Source organism: Pteronotus mesoamericanus, unplaced genomic scaffold (genome assembly GCF_021234165.1).
Source record: "Pteronotus mesoamericanus isolate MK-2021 breed Mesoamerican mustached bat unplaced genomic scaffold, CSHL_Meso_final contig_20, whole genome shotgun sequence".
NCBI lineage: Eukaryota > Metazoa > Chordata > Mammalia > Chiroptera > Mormoopidae > Pteronotus > Pteronotus mesoamericanus.
Genome location: NW_026555085.1, coordinates 32,891,976 through 32,913,197, shown reverse-complemented (window position 1 = coordinate 32,913,197; position 21,222 = coordinate 32,891,976). Strand labels below are relative to the sequence as shown.

General features: G+C 35.1%; 1 protein-coding gene across 5 annotated transcripts in view; it reads right to left on the bottom strand.

Annotated features, from left to right (window-relative positions):
• Positions 1 to 20,378, bottom strand: part of FAM135A (family with sequence similarity 135 member A) — a 100,484-nt gene extending 80,106 nt beyond the window's left edge. For 4 of the 5 annotated variants that reach the window (XM_054569555.1, XM_054569560.1, XM_054569557.1 and 1 more), the window contains exons 1-4: positions 20,105 to 20,378; positions 12,815 to 12,904; positions 11,243 to 11,358; positions 6,469 to 6,548 (exon numbers count right to left, since the gene is read on the bottom strand). In XM_054569555.1, the coding sequence (XP_054425530.1) occupies positions 6,469 to 6,548; positions 11,243 to 11,319 (157 nt within the window). In that variant the 5' untranslated portion in view covers positions 11,320 to 11,358; positions 12,815 to 12,904; positions 20,105 to 20,378. Of the gene's footprint in view, positions 1 to 6,468; positions 6,549 to 8,098; positions 8,165 to 11,242; positions 11,359 to 12,814; positions 12,905 to 20,104 lie in introns of all 5 variants that reach the window. The other variant, XM_054569556.1, reaches the window with a different exon arrangement.
• Positions 20,379 to 21,222: the final 844 nt, after the last annotated feature.

Below are 21,222 nucleotides of genomic sequence, written 5' to 3'. Positions count from 1 at the left end.
GTCTTGTGACTGCCGCTTGACATTTTCTTTCTGCATGTATGCATTGAGGTGATGTCAACATGCCTTCTTTGTGACCCCTTATAACCAGCCTCATACTGGAAGACATGTGGTCTCTCTCATACCAATCCGCTGCCATCAGTGCACTCCCCTATCATGTAAATAACAAATGACATGTCCACATCTGCAAGTTGTCCAGTGGTTTTTTTGTTTTTTTTTTTGGAAAATCACGAACACTTAAGCAGCTCCCTGCTTTGGAGGTCCTGTGTTACAATCTCTACCACAGGTGACCCACATCAGTACCAAAATGGTTACGTAGATTTGCCCTGTCTTGCCAGAAACTTAAGATCCTTTTTCTTTATGTTAGGTAGTCATTTCAAATTTTTAAACCCTTTCCTCTTATATTAACGTAAAAAATGCAAATGTTGTTTGTTTTCAACATTTGCAACCAACCCGTAGAGAAAGCACGTGAGATTTAACTACAAAACAGAATATGAATGTTAGCATCCTTGAATATAAAACAAAATATATCTAACAGGTTAGGAGCTGGAGAAAAGAGAAAATATGAATAAAAAGGCAAGACTGAGTATCTCCTTATTTTATAAAATAAGAGGCCTGTCATATTTGGGGAAATAGGGTAAGAAGCTTTAAATATGTAATTTGAAGCTAGAGTAATGGTCAAAGATATGGGAATTATGGTATCTCTTTTTAAAAGTAGGGGAGAGGGAGGAAGGAAATAGTGTAAATAACATAAATTGTCATTTAGCATAACAGGAAGTTAAATGTTACACAGAGGAAACAATTAGTACTAGAGAATAGTAAAAAAATGAATGCATCTAGAGAATGAGCTATGTTTTCACTACAAATCTTTGTGGACCAGTAGCTCTTTTAACTACTTTCTTGTATTATTTGTATAAAAGTTTTTTTTCAGAGCCAAGGGATATATGTATATTAAAAAGCAAATAAAAGAATATACGTTTCTTTTAAAAAAATACTATCACTATTGGACATGGAGATTTGTTATTTGAAGTTTGTGTTGAAATTGTACATAGTCTTCTAAAATTTCAAACTGGGACCTGGAACTACTAATGAAGTCTCTACATGCATTATTATTAATCAGTTTTCAAGAGCCTTATACTCATTGTCTTTCATGACTGATGTCATTGCAGATGACAGCTATTTCCTGACCCAAACCTCTTATTCTCAGCATAATCTCATGCTGGAAATAATTTAAATGTGATAAGATAAGCTGTATAATACCATCTAATTTTCACCCCACCTAACCTGCCCTACTGCAACTCACAGGCAAAATCATTATTTTTCCTCTTCTTTCTAAAAATTTTCCAGAAATATTCACAAGCTGGATATTGGTATAGGAATTATGGTAAAATAGTGCTGGAAAGAGATCTTCAAAGTACAAATCAAAGTTATAAGAAAAATAGGGTATACTTATATGTGGAATCTAAAGCAAAACAAAACAACAAACAAAACAGGAACAGACTCATAGATACAGAAAACAAACTGATGGCTGCCAGAGGGGAGGCCGGTGGGGAAATGGGCAAAAGAGGTAGAAGGGATTAAGAGGTACAAACTTCCAATTATAAAATAAGTAAATCATGGGGATGTAATGTACAGCATAAGGAATATAGTCAGTAATAACTCTGTATGGTGATAGAAGGTGAGTAGACTTATCTTGGTGATCATTTTATAATTTACTTAAATAATGAATCAATGTTATATACCTGAAACTTATGTCAATTATACTTCAAAAAAAAAGAAATATAAGGTATGTAATAAAAACTATAGAGAAAACCCAAGTTGTTATAATTTAATTAAAAATATGCAAACTCTTTAAATTTTTGGAATTATGGTATAAAGATACACATACAAATAATGTTTTCACATATTGGCTAAATATTATGGAAGTCCATTGTTTTCCAAAGCTAGGCTTCTCTTTTAAAGACAGTGCCTGCTATAAGCAATTTATTTTTAAAAGAAACTTCCTTTTTATACACTAGAGTAAGCTATCAGATCATTGACATTTTATAGTCAATAAAACATAGTTGATAATATCAGATACTAGAAACTGAATTGGTAATAACAACAACTCCATCTGGACTTATAACTAATAAAAACCAAAATAGCAGTGCTCAGAAAAAGAACTTTAAAAAAGGTATTTTATTTGGATATTTCTGAAATACTCTTAGTCATAATGTCAAAATACAATTGCTTTGTAATGATATTTGTATGTAATATTTCTGCCATATGAATGACCTAGAAAGATCTCAAACAACTCAACCTAATATGTGACTGAATCACGAAGAAACAGAAAATCTAAATAGACCAATAATGAGTAAGAAGATTAAATCAGTAATCAAAAATCTTCCATTAAATGTAAGTCCAGACCCAGATGGCTTCACTGGTGAATGCTACCAAACACTTAAAGAAGAATTAACACCAATCTTTCTCAAACTCTTCCAAAAAACTGAATAAAAGAAACAGTTCTATACTCACTTTAGGGCCAGCATTACCTTGATATCAAAGCCAAAGATACTAGAAAAAGAAAATTACATGCCACTATCCCTGATGAACACAGATGCAAAAATCCAACAAAATACTACTACACCAAATGCAAGAGTACATTAAAAGGATCATAAACTGTGATCAAGTAGGATTTATCCTTGGGATGCAGAGAGTTTGACATATGCAAATCAATAGACATGATATATATACCACAAAAAAAAAAGAAGGATAATAATCGTATGATCATCAAAAGATGCAGAAAAAGCATTTGACAAAATTCAACATACTTTGATGATAAAAACTCAATAAATTAAGTAGAGAAGAAATATATTTCAACATAATAAAGGGCATATATGTTAGCTCAATGATATTAGCTCATTGCTAACATCATGTTCAACAGTGAAAAGTTGAAAGTGTTCCTCTAAAGTCAGGAATAAGACAAGAATACCCATTCTCGCCACCTCTATGCAACATAAACATACGTCCTAGTCACAGAAAATTGGTAATAAAAAGAAATTAGAAGTATCCAATAGAAAAAAAAAAAAGGAGTAAAACTGTCACTATTTGCAGATGACATGATCTTGTACTGTTATATACAGAAAATCCTAATGACTCAAAAAAACTGTTAGATCTAGTTAACAAATCCAGTAAAATTGCAGGGTATTAAATCAACATATGAAAATCAGCTGCATTTCTATACACCAATAATGCACTACTGGAAAGAGAAATCAAGAAAGCAATCCCATTCACAACGGATTCAAAAACAATGAAATATTAGAAATAAATCTAACCAAGGAGATGGAAGACCTATATATTGAAAGCTATAAGATAGTGATTAAAGAAATTGAATAAGATACAAGTAAATGGAAAAAATATCCCATGTTTTTGGATTGAGAGAACTAATATTGTTAAAAAGCCTATGCTACTCCAAGTGACCGGTGGATTCAATAAAATCTCTATCAAAATCTCAATGGCACTTATCAAGGAAATAGAAAAAAACTACCCTAAAATTCATGAGACCACAAATGATTCTGAATAGCCAGAGAAATCTTAAGAAAAATATAAACAAAGCTGGAGGCATTATACTTTCTTATTTCAAACTCTATTATAAGACTACAGTAATCAAAACAGTATGGTACTGACATAAAAATAGGCACATAAACCAATAAAACAAAATAAGACCCCAGAAATAAACCCACACACATATGGATAACTAATCCTTGACGAAGCGCCAAGAACATATAATGGGTGCTGGGAAAAAGGAATATCATCATGCAAAATACTGAAACTGGACCCCTATCTTATATCACTCACAAAAAATAACTCAAAATGGATTAAGATTCAAATTTAAGACCTGATACCATAAAACTCTTAAAAGAAAACACCAAACGATCTGATTAAAAAATGGGCAGAGAAACTGAATAGTCATGTTTGCATAGAAGACATGCAAATGGCCAACAAATGCATCAAAAAGATACTCAGCATAACTACTTATCAGGAAATAGAAATCAAAACCACAAAGAGATATCGCCTCACATCTGTAAGAATGGCTATTATCAACAAGTCAAGTGATGGCAAGTGTTGGAGAGGATTTGGAGAAAGGAAAACTTTATGCAGGGTTGGTGGGAATGGAGATTGGTGTGGCCATAATGGAAACAGCATAAAGGTTCCTTAAAAAATTAAAAATGTAACTATGATATGATTCAGCAGCCCTACTCCTGGGCATATATTAAAACAAACAAACAAACAAACAAACAAAAAAACAAAATCAGTATCCCAATGAGAAGTCTGCACTCCCATGTTCATTGCAGCATTGTTCATATCGCCAAGATATGAGTGTTTGTCAGTGGATGAATAAAGAAAATGATGGGGGAACTCAGATTTGGAAATAGTTTTAGGTAATAGTTAATAAGCTTAGTAATGAATGCATGTAAAAAGTGATTGTTTCAGGAACTGAAGATATTGGCTCCAGGGAGAGACATCAGCAGCCCAGGACAGATAAAGACTTGCTGGCCAGCAGATGAAAGGATGCTAAGGAAGTTGCCTACAGGAGCTTTTATCTGATTAACCTTTTTCCTAAGTTCCAAATCACTTATCTACCCCTTTTTCCCTGAATTCCAAACCCTTTACCTACACTTTTTCCTCCTTATAAACGAAGCTGGCCTGAAATGTAATGTAAGACAGTCTTTTAGGGTACACAACCTGTCGTCTTCTCAGATTGCCGGCCATCTGAATAAAGTACCCATAAAGATTCAATCCCTAACTCTACTTATTGGTTCTGGTGGTCAAACAGCACAAACACTTTTCTGGTTTCAAAAATGTAGTATATGTACATGATGGAATATTATTCAGCCATAAAAAGGATGGAAATCCTGACGTTTGTATAAAATGGATGAATCTGGAGAGCATCCTGCTAAGTGAAATAAGTCAGACAGAGAAAGACAAATACTGTATACTTACGTGTGGAAACAACACACAACAAAATAGTCGATTTTATTGAAACAGACCACAGAATGGTGGCTGCCAGGGGCTGGGGGCATGGGGAGAAATGGGGAGATGTAGATCAAAGGATAGAAACTTTCAGTTATAAGTGACGATCTCATGTGCAGCATGGTGACTATAGCAGATAATGAAGTGTTATACATTTGAAATTTGCTAAAAGTAAATCTTAGGCATTCTTATCACACATTCACAAAAATGACTATGCAAGATGATGGATGTGCTAATTATCTTGATTGTGCAATTACTTTACAATGTATGTTTAGCAAATCACATGGCACACCTGAAATATATATAATCTTATTTGTCAATTCCTCAATAAAGCTGAAAAAAATAAATATAAAGGGCATCCAGAAAAAAAGTCTTTCTAGTTTTTCTACTGGCAACTTCAGGAGATACAATACACTTAGTTTACTAGATTAAGGAAAGTCAGAAAGGGAGTATCAGATCTGTCTTGCAATATTAGTTGTTTTAACCTCTGTGTTTCCTACAGTGTAAACTTAAAAAAGACCTATTGATAATAAATATATTTTAACATGTACACCAGCCCAAGAATAAATGTTGTTTTTTTTTTTAAAGAATGTTTATTTTTGGTCATTAGCAATAAAGAGGCCTCCCTGAGCATTTTGATAGTATTCAGATAGAGTAAACTCGCCATTATATACAAGTCATTAAAATTTAATATTAACTAGCAGTTTCATATCCACAGTATGCTAAAAACATAATGCTAAACACTTCAAATTCCCAGAATATGGCATCTGGCTCTTTGCTTTTTAATTAGAGTAGTTAACCGCACACACACACAAGTGGTTAAAAAAATATTCTCAAAATGTGTACTATTAAAGTTTATGATAAAACACCTCTGATAATCATGTCAAATTATGCATCCACATTCACTGTTTATGTTTTAAATTACATCCCACGTGATAAAATTCCTACCAACCCTATTTACGTTTGTTTTTCTAGAAATTTCACATACCTTTTTTTTTTCTTTTTTTCATTTGCTCATGGTTAGAAAGCTAAGAGAAAGACAGGGGACCTATAATAAGCAACCTTGTTTTTTTGAGGCCGCAAATATATTTCTTATATGAGGCATTACAATAATGCTCTTTGGTATCTTGTATTTGTTGTTTGTTTTTTTAAACACAATTTTTTTAAATTTATTTTTTAAAGATTTTATTTATATTTTTATTTTTAGATAGAAGGGAAGGGAGGAAGAAAGAGAGAGGGAGAGAAACATCAATCTGTGGTTGCCTTTTGCATGCCCCCTACAAGGGACCTGGCCCACAGCCCAGGCATGTGTCTTTATCTGGGAATTGAACCAGTGACCCTTTGGTTTGCAGGCTGGTGCTCAATTGTTGAGTCATGCAAACCAGGGCGGTGTCTTATATTTGTAATTTAAAAAGATAAAAATAATTATGAAAAGTTATAGAATATTCCTTGTCTTACCTGTTCCATGAAACAAACTAGCTTCTACTCTGTGGGGAACTCTTGGTGGAATTTTCATAGATGCACGAATCTGGTAAAAGCTAAAGCAGAAGAGACAAAGAAACCATTTCAAAAAATATATTCAAAATATGCAATGCCCCAATTTCATGTATCTATATATATTAAAATAATAAAGTTGGTCTGCTAATATCAGTCTCCTGTAATATTTACTACTGGTGGAAAACAGTATATGAGATCAAATATTAGCAAGGGATGAAATCCAAAGGGAAACCAGTATGTTTAAAGGTAAGTGGGAAAAACAGAATATATGAGATATTTCTTACTTTAAATGAGAGAATGCCACACATAGCAACCAGAGGAATTAATAAGGCATGTAAGAGGGTCTCTGCTTAACTTATTTTTTCTTTTAAGAGATGATGAAGATAAATTATTCTTAATCATAATTTTGAAAAAACAAAGAATTATAGTTTTTAAATATCAATTTCATACTATTATACCCACTAAAAAAACAAACTTACTCAGATGTTACATGTTCTCTCTCTTCTCTACCTGCATAAAGTTTAGGCATTGCTTAATCATTTCTCTATCATGTAACAACAATGGTGGCAAATTACACAATAAAAATATTTAGAAGAGCAGGAAAAGAGCCATCATGAAACATGCACAAGAAACATTTCCTCACATTCCACTTCCATTTAATTCTTATTGAGCTATAATTCCAATGTTATTCAGTAAGATATTTACTGATGTTATTTTTAAAATATCACAATACTGCATAGGAATTACCTGAAAGTTTAAGTTTCTCATCTTAGTATTCTAAGTAATCATTTGCAACAGCAAAAAATAAATTAGTGAAGATATTTTTATTTTCTATTATAAATATAAATTTAGGTAATGTATGTATGTTTTTTCTATCAGAGCTGACAAGTTATTTAACATAACAGCCAAATATAAGCTCTAAATTAACTGGTTTAAATGGCAGAAGTAGTAAGGAAGTCAGAATAGAAAAAAATAGTAAATTATATCCCAAAGAACAACTCATGGGCACAAACAGTATGGTGACTGCCAGACAGAAAGGGGGTGAGGGGCAGTAGAAGGTAAAAGAGTAATAAATATGATGGAAGGAGACTTGACTTAAGGTGGTAAACACACAATATAATATACAGATGATGTATTGTGGAATGGTATACCTGAAACCTGTATAATTTTATTAACCAATGTCACTCCTATAAATTCAATTAAAATTTCTTTTAATTAAAAAAGGGTAAATTATATCTTTGAAAATATTCTTAAAATTAAACAAGTCAAGCCATTTATCTTAAAAACAGTAAGCTTCTAACATTAGATTTTTGAAAGTTCAGTAACATAATATTCTTCAACAGTCCTCAATGGATAGGAAAACCAAATTGGAGAATAACGACAAATTAATAAAAGCAGCAATTATACATGCTATATTTATGATGGTTGATAATAAAAGGGAATAACAGTCCACTTAATCCTTATACCCGTTCCAAACCTCTAATTAATTATAAATTATCTCCACTTTGATATGTTAAAGATAAAACCACAGGCCCAAAATCAAGTTACTAATGCTAAGGTCATCACAAGGAATCTAGACTTAATACCTCACCTTACTGCAGTTTCAACCTTCTCCAGGAATGTCATCTTAATTGGTCAGTCTGGAATCTTCTGGTCCCTACCAAGGAAGTAATCTGTCAAGCAGCCACCAAAGGAAGCTAAAGCAATCTGCATGATAAGATTCCTTCTTTCCCCTAAGGGAAGGCAATCTTGCTTGAAACAATTCTCTTTTCTTTTCTAGTAACTTTCCTTTCCCATCCAGTTTCTGCCTAAAAACATCTTCCATGCTGCACAGCTTTTGGGGCTCCTCTCTACTTGCTAGATGGGATGGTGCCTGATTCATACATTTCTCAATAAAGCCAAATAAATCTTTAAATTTACTCAATTACATTTTTATTCTTTAAAAAGATATCTCACTTCGATTCAACGTATCAAAATGAGCTAACCTTGAGTCCCACACCAGTCATCCTCAACTTTATCACTTATCTCAGTACTTCTAATATTGTCCAAGTCAACGTGATTTAAAATTTCAGCATTATCTTTTAAATCTCACATTATTACAAATTCCAAATTTTCACAAAGTAGAACAATGAACTGATATGCCCACTGATTATTTTCATCAATTAAAAAGATTTTTCCATATTTGATTCATCAACACTTTTTTCCTTTGTTGAGCTCTTTCAAACTAATTCTAGACATTTTGCAAATCCATACTTCTTCATATATATTTAATGTTTTTTTCTGTCTCAGCATCATCCTCCACATGGAATCAGTCATTAAATCCTACTATTTATTAATCCCAAAATGCTTCACCGAAATTAATTTAAAAAATTAAAGTGTGTGATAGTTTGCCTTTTAAATGTTTCCATTTTTTGTTTTTCCTCATCCCTGTCTCTATCCACACCTCCAGCAATGTGACCATTAGAAAGTGGAGTGCAGTTCCGCACCTCTTAAATCTGAACTGGCTTTATGACTTATGTGGGGCAATACAATGTGGCAGAGATGACAGTATGCTAGTTCAAAGCCTAAGTCTTAAAAGGTCTTCTTATATAGTTTCTTTCTCTTTGGAAACCTGCCTCCTCCATGAGAATAAGCTGGAGTATGAGAGGTCAGAAAACATAGCTGAGTCTGCCAAGGTGAGGTCATTTTGCATTAGCAAGCACCCAGCAAACCTACCAGTTCACTGTGAATTCATGAGTGAGCCCAGTAAAGATTAGTCAAGTCATCCTGGATCAGCGATACCAGTCAGCTGATCTACAGACTTGTGAGTAAAAGTAAATGTTTATTGTATTGATGCCACTGAGACTTTGTATTTGTTGTTAGCTGCATTATTGTGGCAATAATTATATATAATTAATGCAGAAACTGGTACCTAATAAAAACTTAAAATATGTGGCACTGTCTTGGAGATCGAAGTAACAATTATAGAGGCAAGAAAAATATGAGGGAAAAAAATGGGAACCCATGTTGTGTAGCAATGAAACATGTATATTTGCTGTCAGCAATAACTTAGAAGAATTTAGGCAATGTACCTAAGAAACTTTTGTATGTGAGCAAGTTAATTTCCAGGCAGAATGCTAAAAATGTCAACTGGTTGCTCTTTGCTAAGTATAATAAGATTTTGTTTAAGAAAGAGATAAATTGAAGAAACAATTGGTCATTTTACAAGCAGAATCTCGAGGGAATATAAAGTTACGAGGGCTTGCTGGGTTGTAATATAAAGTTTTTTAAATCTCGTTTTCCTAAAGATTTTCAAAATAAAATATAGTTATGGACAAAGATCAAATCACACTTGTGGCTATAAATCCCTTTCTTAAGATCTGTAAAGGAATTAAGGCAGTGTCTAAGTGCATATTCTGTTTGACAAAAGGGGTTTTAGGAAGTTTAAGGGAATGATCCCACACAATTCTGATCCCCAAACAGTAGAGAGCAGACATGCCTCAAAAAACAATTGTGGGTATAGATTTCATGGAATGGGTTATATAAAAAGTATATAACCCATAAAGTTTTAAGTGTTATTGGCCAAAGAGACACTAGCCTAGATGCCCCGTCTGGCCTTGTAACTTGCTTAGCACACAGAATGCAGTGGAAGTAACAAGTAGGCCAATTCAAAGGGTTTTGGCATCCTCTGCTCTCTTTCTTGGACTCCTGCCTCTGCCATGAGAACAAGCCTAGGCTGTCCTGCTGAGGGATGCGACTCCATGCAGAGCAGAGCAGAGTACAACTGTTTTTATGTTTTCAAGAAAATGGCAAGGCCAAGCCAAGCAAAAACAAACAAACAAACAACAGAAGAGTTCTCTCATTCTACTCATGTTAGTTATAGCTGCACTACCACCATTCGTAGTACAGACCCTCAAGTATATATGTTGAGTTACTGCAAGCACCTTTAAATTGTTCCCTATGCTTCTATTTTTGTTTTATACACAACTATCAATCTAATGTATCATAATCCTCATCAAGTTAGTTAAGTGCTTATTATAAAAATAGTGATAATTTCATCCTTACTTGGAAACCACAAATGGCTACCCTAATTCTTAGTGTCAGCTCTTTTCCAGACATTAAAAACCTTTCACAAACATAACCTCTCTTTTCTTTATTATCTTTTCTTCTGCAATTCCAGAAAATATTCAATCTTCTAAATATTTTTTAGAAAAACATGTTCACTCCTAATTCTAAGACCTGAATCACACTGCTCTCTCCCACTTTAAAAGGTCTTTGACTTTATCCTTTTCCTGTTCAAGTATTATCCATACTTTGATCCTATCCTTCATAATGCCCTTCCTAACATAACCTAGAAAGGTATTTTTCTGTTCTGATTCCTAGAGCATTTCCTACATACACTTATTAAACAGTGATCATTTTGTGTTTCTTCTTAGGTGTTTTGTGTATATATTTTATTTTCCCCGTACGCTATAACCTTTGTAGAAAGGAGAAACAAGATCTTACACATTTTCATTAAAATTCTCTCAATGATCCAATATAAATTTATAAACACATGTTAAATATATTCACCATTATCATATCCATGTAGATAATCCTTAAACATGTATTTAAAAACAAATTCTTCTGAGAAAATAATTACTTGAATATACCTCATTGTTTTCCTTACATATGCTAGAACAAAAATATGTAATAGAAATGAAACTGTACATATTATCTTATGTAAAATATATAGTTTTCACATTAAAATACATACCCTCTCTGAAATAAATCCACATTGTAGAACTTGTTCAGCTCCACGGAGAATTCTACCATTGCTTGAACTTCAGTCATTTTTAATTTATACTCAGAAGACAAATCTAGTAACAGCACCTTGGTTAAAGAACGGGAAAAAATTATGAGAACCTCAACATCAAAAATTTCAAACACAAAAACACTAATATTTAAACATATCTGAGTATTATATTAGGCAGAAAAAAAAATGAGGCAAATTAGGTCAGCATACATAACCCAACAAAATAGCACGAGAATCTACACTTACTAAACATACTAATAATATATTTACTATAGTACAACTCTATAATTTAAGATATGTCCTGTTAGAATGCTTTTTCTAAGTTTTCTTTCCCTTTATGATATGTGATAAATAATATACCAAATTGCTAAAAGAAACTGTTGACTTTATCATAGGTACAAAAGTAACTTAAGAAAATAATAAGCTACCTAATTATTCTCTTCTAGTTCCACATTGCACATAAAAGCAATTCCAGGGTCAAAAAATGAATTAAAATACTTAAATTTCCATTTATATTCATGAAGGTTTTTCTCCATTACATGAAGTTCTTAAATGACAATTCACCTTTAAATTAAAAAAAAAAAAAAAAAAAATTTCCCCCTCACTATAGGAGCTAAAGTATTCCTCTTCAAAGAGTTAAAATAATACAGACAAGCAAAAACGAAAACATTCACAATTCTATACACTGAAATATATACTTTGGTATATATTCTTCATACATTTGTGCATCCATACAAATTCTAAAAAATGCGATCAAAACCACATGTACATTTTACAACCCATTTATTTCAATTAATTTTTTTTGATGAACATCTATGTCAGTAAGTGTAGTTTTATAACATTATTTTTAATAGTTAACTATTATACTGTGAATGTTATAATTTAAATAATCTCATATAGTTGAGTATTTCAGTAGTTTCCAGTTTATTATTTCAAAAAAAAAAAGCACTGCAACAACCATCTTTATCAAAATATATGCTTTAAAAAAAATAATTCAGAGTAAGAAGTATTGAAAGACAATTCTCCAGAGTCTTGTGTTTCTCTAGGTCTTGCAAGCAAAGACATTGACTGCCTTTGTCCCAGACTATTTTTCAAGGATATGTTTAGCCAAGTCTCAGGAAATTGGAGACAGTATCTCATATTTAAACAAAGGGCAGATGCATTTACTATCCCAAGGAATAGAGATAATGTCTCCCGCTGAGACGTAAGTCAGGTAGGCTTATTGCCCAATATAAAAGATTCAGGTACCACTAGCTCAGGGTTCCTCTCCTAAAACACAGACTACTCATATACAAGTGTAGCCTGGTACTCAAGCTACTGCTATTGCTGTGAGTATAAACTATCCTCCTCCTTGGTCCAGGAGTTTCTTATCTTTTGACCATATCCATGGCACTTGTGGTAGGCTAACTTGTTAGACTGCAACTGGGATAAAATCTAAGACCCTTTACAATTCTTGAAATAGGTCTTCATAGAAATTTGACAAATAATCTAACCTATTATGAATTAAATGCAAAAGAAATGCCATATTCTTACCTCTGCTGATCAAAACTTCCTTTTAACATTATTAAATAACAAATACTGGACTTCCAGTTACTGATTCTTGTAAAAAATATATTGTTCCTCCTAGGAGAAAGAAAAAAAATAACATCTCAAACGAAATAGTAAACATTAAAAAGTGCACTTTAAGGAAACCTATGCTAAGTTACTTAATATTCTCAATATATCTAATCTAAAAAAACCTATATCCTCTGTAAGGCTTAGGAATAAGTTTTAGAGATTTTGTCATTCACAGTTTCATTGGTATCAATATTAACTATTATATCTTCATTAAAGATCCACTTTAAAGCACAATAATAAACAGAAGACTACTTTCTTAGTTCTGTGGTTCAGAAATAATCTTCATGAATACCCAAAACATTATAAACCTGTTAAGTTTTAAGATGTAGAACCACAATTTTTAAATAACTCCCTGGACAGAGTAAATGACTTCTGAATGAAATGTATCTGTGTGTATACACATGTTATGAGCTACTTATAATATTTTGACGAAAAAGTCAACTGGATATGGTATAGATAATTTTTTTGCACACTCCAAATATTTATTGCTTAAATTAAAAACAAAACTCTGCCTTTGGTATAATTATTTTAGGTACTAAAAATGTTTGAATAAAGACCATGTTCACTCTTTTTCACAGATTTTTTTGTTCCTCTCTGTCATAAAGATGTAGATTTTACCACCTTCCATAACTGTTATTTTGAACCTTAACAATCACATCAAAAAGAGTAAATTACATAGAGCCATAAACCAAGAGAAATCAGCCAGTGACATGTGGATTAGTCTTGCATCTCTAACCCTGCTATCTAATATAATTCTGGCCATCTTAGTTGGTTAAATCTGCATTGGTTGGTTCAGGTTTAAATACCTGAGCTATGGTCGTATTTCTTGATTCAGTTTCCCTTTTGATTGGCGGAGGCCCTGACACTCTGTCTTAATTTTTTAAACTCCCTCTTCCAGAGGTTAAACATGCTAAGTCACTGGATTACAGCCTGCTCTAAAATGACCAAGCCACCTGTTACTTGTATGACTCTGGAGATCAGCACCACACAGATGGCTTTAACCTTCTTTTTCCTTCACAATTATTCACATGCACAACACACTTTCATCAGTGACATTTCGTTTTTCAAAGTGATTCACAGTGAAGATGAATTTATCAGAATCATTAGAGTAGAGAGGATATGTAAAGAAAATCACTGGTCTAGAAACTTCTGCTCTTACTCCGTTGTTATCCAAATGAACTCCTGAGGATCAGTCATAGACTATACTGCAGAAATTATAGAAATAAGTATGAAGACAAGAGAATACTACACATTCTTCTCTTTGGGAAGAGGGGATGAGGGAGATTTTCAAAGGGAAAGAGGATGAGAACAGCTTGACATACAAACTTTTAAAAAGTTATATGTTTTCCCTCCTGATACCACAGACAGATCAAACAGAAACCAAACAGAAACAGATACTCAGAACTTTTTGGAGCACCTACTCTTACACCAGTAACTTTAACTATTTTATTTTATTCTCACAAAAATCTGGAAGAGCTATTATTACTCCATTTTACAGATGAACAAACTAAGGTCTGACATGTTTACATAATTTATCCAAGGTCACAGTTTGGAAATAATGATAAAGGACAAAACCCTCAAATATATAAAACTCTACAATTTATATTTAAACTTGCATATTTCTAAAGCCTACACCTAAATTGTTATAGGAAAGAGATTAAATTATCATTAAGCCATAAGATAAATATACCCATAATAAAACAAAAGCTGAAATCAGAATGCAACAATTTAAAAAAATTGCACTTGATAAATTACTAATTTCCATTTAATTAACATTATTCCCTAATTATGAAATCTTCGAATCCCTCACATCCCACACCCACAAACACTATACCTGAAGTTTTAAGTGCATTGTTCTTTTCTAATTTCTTTAACATTTGGATTTAAACAGTTGTTGTCTAATAAAAAAAACATATTACTACTAATTTCAGAACTGACATTTACAGTAAGAGGTAAGTACTCTAAAAACAGAACACTGTTAATTTTGGGTAACTGTGTAAATATAATAAAAACTCCATAGAAAAAAGTTTTTTACACATAATGTAATAAAAAAAAGAAATTTCTAAGAGCGCTTCCACAGTTGACTTAGTACATGAGAATGAAATAAACAGAAAGAACTTCTATCGCTCATTATGGGGCACTTAATGAAAACTACTTCTGACATTATATGGAAAACAGGATTTAATTTTAATTTATCATAAGCAGTTCATATAAATTTCTCAAGAACACATGCCATAAAACCTGCAAGTAACATAATACAGAATGCCTTTGAATGTATCATGTTATTATTCTCGTATACCTTTAAAAACCCAGGATAACCCTGAGTACTGAAAACTAATTACTCCTTTTTTTAAAAACAAGATTTCATTTATTTATTTTTAGAGAGAGGGGAAGGGAGGGAGAAAGAGAGGGACAGAAACACTGGTGTGTGAGAGAAACATAGATCTGTTCCCTCTCATATGCTTCCTGACCCAGGAAGAACCCGCAATTCAGGCATGTGCCCTGACCAGAAGTCCAAGCAGTGACATTTGGCTTTGCAGGACAACGCCCAACCAACTGAGTCACACTGGTCCAGTCTAACTATTCCTTTTAACATGAAGACAAATTCAGAAAGAACCATGGTCATCATCTACTACCTAGGTCAGGAATCTGCCTACCATTCTTTAAAATATTTCATCTTATTAATTATCTCAACAAAGAAAAAGGCTCAGAATGAGAACAAAAAGAATTACAATCCTGTCTCTGAAAATACTCTAAGAAACAATGGTTTTCTTAACTGCCTATGTTTTCTTTAGTCTACAAGTAACTTTGGTATCAGACAGACCTAGATTCTAATTCAGACGCTCTAAGCCTAAATTTTACCAAAAAGATATAATATTTTTAATTGCTAGGTCAAAAGGTAAGACTTAAAAAGATTGCGCGCGCACGCGCGCACACACACACACTCTCTCTCTCTCTCTCTTTCTCTCTCTCTCTCTTATATAAAGCACCAAGAATGGTACTTGGTGCTTAATAAATTGCTGATGTGTTTTATTTTATCTCAATTTTAAAATATAATTTCATTCAAGGATGTCTATTCAAAACAATGCAACTCAACTAAACACGCTATTTTAAGTTTCAATTGCATAGCTTCAATATTTTAATTTATAGGCCATAGGCCTTTAAAGAGAGAAGAGTTATCTTTCAATTAAGATCTTGGGGAAAACCAAAAACAAACAACCCCCCCACCCCCAAACAACCAGTGAATATTTTAACTCTCTGATTCAAACAACTGATTTCATTCCTTATTGACATTTCTCTAGCTTCCCCTGCCTGAAGGACTATTTCAGAATTCCTTTACCAAACTGAAGCCCTTGGCAAGCATTGTATTATATAATTATCATACTTTGACATAAAATAGTTACTGATTCACAGAAAAGTACTGGTTGACAGTCTATAGTCTAATCTTATCTGCCTGAGGAAAGTAACTAATTTTCAGTCTTAAAGTAGACCTGAGTAAGAATGAGGGTGGTTTTAAAATATGGGTTTTTCAATTCCAAAAGACAAAAGTAATGGCAAAGGATTCCAAGGTCTTAACTTTGATTGCCAATAAGCCCTCACTTCGCTGCTTAGATATTTACAATTAGCAGTATGTATTTCCAGTTGAAGCCAATAACTTACTGGCAACTTGGAGACATCAAAGAGCAGGTGTCTGAGATAACCACTGCTCCAAAAACAATAATGAATAAAGCAGCTGCATCCTATAAGGCAACTTCAAGGGCATTTCAGTAAGGGACTACTTCTAGTTTGGCATATATTAAGAGCTGCAGCAAAAGGACATTTCATAAAATTTAACAGAACATAACACTTTCAGTAATAGACGTCTATATGATAGCATAATTTAGAAATAGTTTGTATGTTATAATTGAAGAAAGCTAATCCCATATAAGGAAATATGCTATCGTTTTCTCAGAATGCTCTCTTGGTTGATAGTTCATAAAAAATTTTAATCAAAACAAGAACCACCTATGGGACTATTTGAGTAAGAGACATCTCTTAATGGTATATGCCTGACACCTTTATATTTCCATTAATAAAAAAGAGATTAATTTTTATTACACTTAGTACACCATTGGTAACTGACGTACCTGTTAAAAAAATAGAAATCTTTAATAAAAATAAAATGGTAAAACCCACTGTGGAGTTGTTTCACTCCAGTCCTACTGAAAAATCTGGACCTAACAACTGTGCTTCATAGATTTTCTGAAAAACCACTGGGCCCATTAAAAAAATCTTTCTTTTTATAACCACTCTGCTTCTCCATCTCCATCCATTTCTTTAAATACATAAGTACATATCACAAAACCCGCTTTTCAGTTTTTCCTCAATACCTAGAGTCAAAGCAAAGGAAATCCTTGCCTTTTCTATCCACTACAAAGTCTCCATTCTCAAGGGCCTATATCTACAGTAAACAAAGCTAAAATATAAGACTTGAGAACCAGGTATATGTATAACTCTTACATTTTCAGTGTCAAATCCTGGCAAACAACGGGCATAGTTGTATATGTTGAAAGCTGTAGCATCCACTCACTGTAAATGAACCTAAGATAGTTCACATTTTCACAGCATTCTACTAGGCTTTTCACAGAACTCTGAAATTTAAGAATATAAATCCCAGCCTTGGCTGGTGTGGCTCAGTGGACTGAGCACCAACTTGCAAACCAAAGGGTTGCCAGTTCGATTCCCAGTCAGGGCACATGCCTGGGTTGTGGGCCAGGTCCCCAGTGTGGGGCACATGAGAAGCAACCACACACTGATGTTTCTCTCCCTCTCTTTTGCTCTCCTTTCCCCTCTCTCTTAATAAATAAATTTTTTTTTTAAATCCAGTGATTTGAGATTTAAGTATTCAATTACACTCTTACTATGTAGTCTAAAAGAGATAAAAACTAAGTAGTAATTTTTGTTTGTGGTGGCCCTAAGCATTTTTTAATGATTATGGTTTATACTGCTACTCAAAGATTACTAGGTAGCCACTTTTGTAACCCACACATTACAGGTAGAAACACCAAACCATAGAGGTTAAGTGGCTTCTCAAACTCAGGTCATGAGTCATCGTAAGAGTTTACATCTTCTGGCTTCTTGTCCTGTACCTGCTATCAACCATGAGTCCTTATTTTAATTTCTAAGAGCACAGAATCAACCCACTAAAAATTACCAACAAGAATTTGTAAGCATTGACTTTTCTAGTGAATAAGGTACCTAAAAATAAAAACACTTGCCTTTGAAAGGCAGGAAAGCTTCCTTCAGAAAGAGCAGTTATTTCTATTTGCATTGGAAATATCATTTTTAAAAAAGCTTAAAAGCTGAGTTCATCACCTTGTACCATAACACAGTAACTGCTGGTTCTTTCAAAAGAGGTGTGGTTTAATGACATCAGATTCTAAACTCTATCTCCCTCTACCTTTACCTCTACTATCACCTGGAATAAGAAACTTTTCTTACTTTTTAGCCTTCGTGTTTCCTTTTGTACAACAGAAACTGAAAAATTCAATTCCTACTTGACATAGACAACATAAGGAAAAATGTACTGTCTGTGGACTGCTTTGAGATTCCAGAAAGAAATACATAATTTAGTTGATCTTCAACTCCAGAAAAAAGGCAAACTCACCTGAAAGTAACTGCTTTGGCAGATGCCTTCAAAATAAGACACATCATGATTTACAGAGAGGCAAGTTTTACCTATGCCAAATCTTGATCACAAGGAGATGGGGAAAAAAAAAGTCCAAAACCGTTTTAGAAGTTATTTTGCACAATTAAAAAATTTAGTATGTGTTCTCACATATTTTTCCTTCAGCAAGCGCACTAATTCTATTCTTAGAACTCGTACCCATTTACTAAAGGGAACAGAGACCATCAGGAAAATGATGTAATCAACTGCAATAGCAAATGTATAAAAACTAATACCTAATTTTATAAATTACTTATTAAATTTCATTTAAGATTAGTTCTTGAACAACAATTTCCTGGAGGACAATAAAACTTTCAAATTTTAACCTTATGTTTGTAGGTCAGCCTTTAACAAATCTTAATCCTTTATACTTTAATCAAGTCTGTACTTGTTTCTCCTAGCATGTCAGGTAAACATAATTCTTAAACATTAAAGCTTCAATCATTAAGTGTAACAGCTTATTGCTACTGTCACTCTTTTGGTGATATTTCCAGTCAGTGAAGAAAGAAGAGGAGATTTTATTAAACTGGAAGAGAAACTAAAAATATTGAGTTGTTACCTAGCTTGGGTAGAAAACCGAAGAGACCAGAACTGTTCAGAGATTCAATAAAAAGTTAAACGGATGGAAGAGGCTTGCCCTGTGCAAACAGAAAAGGCAGTTTAGAGAGGAAAAAATAATCAAGACTAGAAATGGGATCAAGACGGAAAAAGTCGGAAGGACAGGGGCCATTAGACGGAAAGGGATAAAGCTAGGTACCAAAAGAGAGCTAAAGATTCAGGGAGTGAGGGCCTCCCAAGGTGTGGAGCGGGACACAGAATCAACTCGAGCGATGCTTCAGCAAAACGCACAATCAGAAACTAACAAAAGACAACGAAGACGAAGTACTGAAAGGAGGTATATGAGAATAAAAGACAGCCAAGGGAGAAATTATAGAGGCAACAGGGTGACAAACCTGGCCGGTGAGGATAATGACCGTCAAGTAAGAGCCAGACTAGAGATACTACGAGAGAAGAAATCCAGGGAGAGTAAAAGGATACCCTGCCTCCTTCAAACTGAAGGACCGACCACCGGGGCGAAAAGGCACGTGGGAGGCGGGGATGAAAGAGCAGAACCAAGAAAGGAGGGTAAAGAAGGACAGAAGTGCGAGGATGGAGCAGAGGGCGAAGGGCAGGCGAAGTATGGGAAACAGCCTAAGCGAGGTACACGAGAAGGCGGCCAAGGGACGCGCCTCAGTTCAGGGGCAGCAGGGAAGAGCCCGGCAAGCGGAGCACCGCGGCCCCTCGCCCAACTAAGCGCACTCTGCACCGCCGTCCCGACCGACCTTCAGCGGGCCCGGGACCGGGCTCCGACGGGGAGCAGCCGGGTGAGGGGAGGGAGCGGGGGACAGGGACGACGAAAAGGAGGCCGCTTCCTGCCTGGCCCGTGGGAAAGAAGAACAGAGGGAGGGGTCGCGGGTGTCGGGATACAGGAGGGACGGAGAAGGCAGTGAGGGGCTTACCTCTCTCCCAGCTCGGCCTCCTCCACCGCCTGTCGGGCTGAGGAGTTCCTTGTCCTACTGCAAGAATACGGCCTTACCCGGGTAAGCACCATCCCGCCTCGGGCCCCCTCACATCGCCATCGCAGCAACCGCAACCACCGCAGCTGAGTAGCCAGTTCGTCACCGCGGCTCGGCTACTGGCCCAGCGAGGCCCGGGAGCATGCGCAGTCGTCCCAGTCCGGAGGGAGCCCGGGCCAGTCGGCGCTACCTGCGATCAACAGGTCCTCGGCCACGCAGCCCCGCCCCCGGCCTTATCTCACCACCCCCTCCTTCCAGTGCCCTCCCCTCTCAAAGTCTAGGCCACGCCCCTTCCAAGCCTTGAGCCCCGCCCTTCCCCCCTCCTTTTAAGCCCCTCTGCCGCTGCTCTAGGTCCAGAGCCAATCGAGATTTTCAAGAGATTTGTCCGTCCTATGCGGCTCCTGCTCCCAAGTTCCCGCGAGAATGAGAGGTTTGCGTCAATAAAAAGCGCAAGCCCCAGCAGGCAGGCGAGGCAGCGGGTTTAAGGGAAGAAGCGTTGGGGCTGAGCAATGTAGGCTGTAAAGTAGGGAACCAAAGGAGGACAAAAAGAGGGGGTCCTGACACTTCAGCTGTGTTTCTCACATCGTTCATTATTCTCTCTTCTTCACTTAGCCTGTAGTCCCGGATAAAGAGTCTGGGCCCTGCGCTAAGCACTTCGTGCAGTAGGAAAGGAAGTTGCGAGAGATCCGAGCTGGTTCCAGACAGCTGCATTTAGGGACTATGTTGCATTTTCTTGTAGAGATGTGGGTGCTGCATGGTTACTACTCAGTTATTGACGCTCAAGAGGGCGGGAGCAGGCAGTGGAGTGAATCATTGCCTCCTAAATTCCATGAACAGAAGCACAGGGTATGGATAGCCTGTGAAGGAGAATTCTTCAGTAACTTACTTCACCCATCCCAGTTTTTGAAAGGAATCCATCATAACGTTTTGTAGTGCATAAAGCTCAGTATGTTACTGAAGCAAAATTAATGAAAAGGCAATTGCAGCTGCAGCGTGTGTTAAAAGTGCATTAGGAGGATGGAGAGTGATGATGGTTGTACAATATGACTACTTAATGGCAT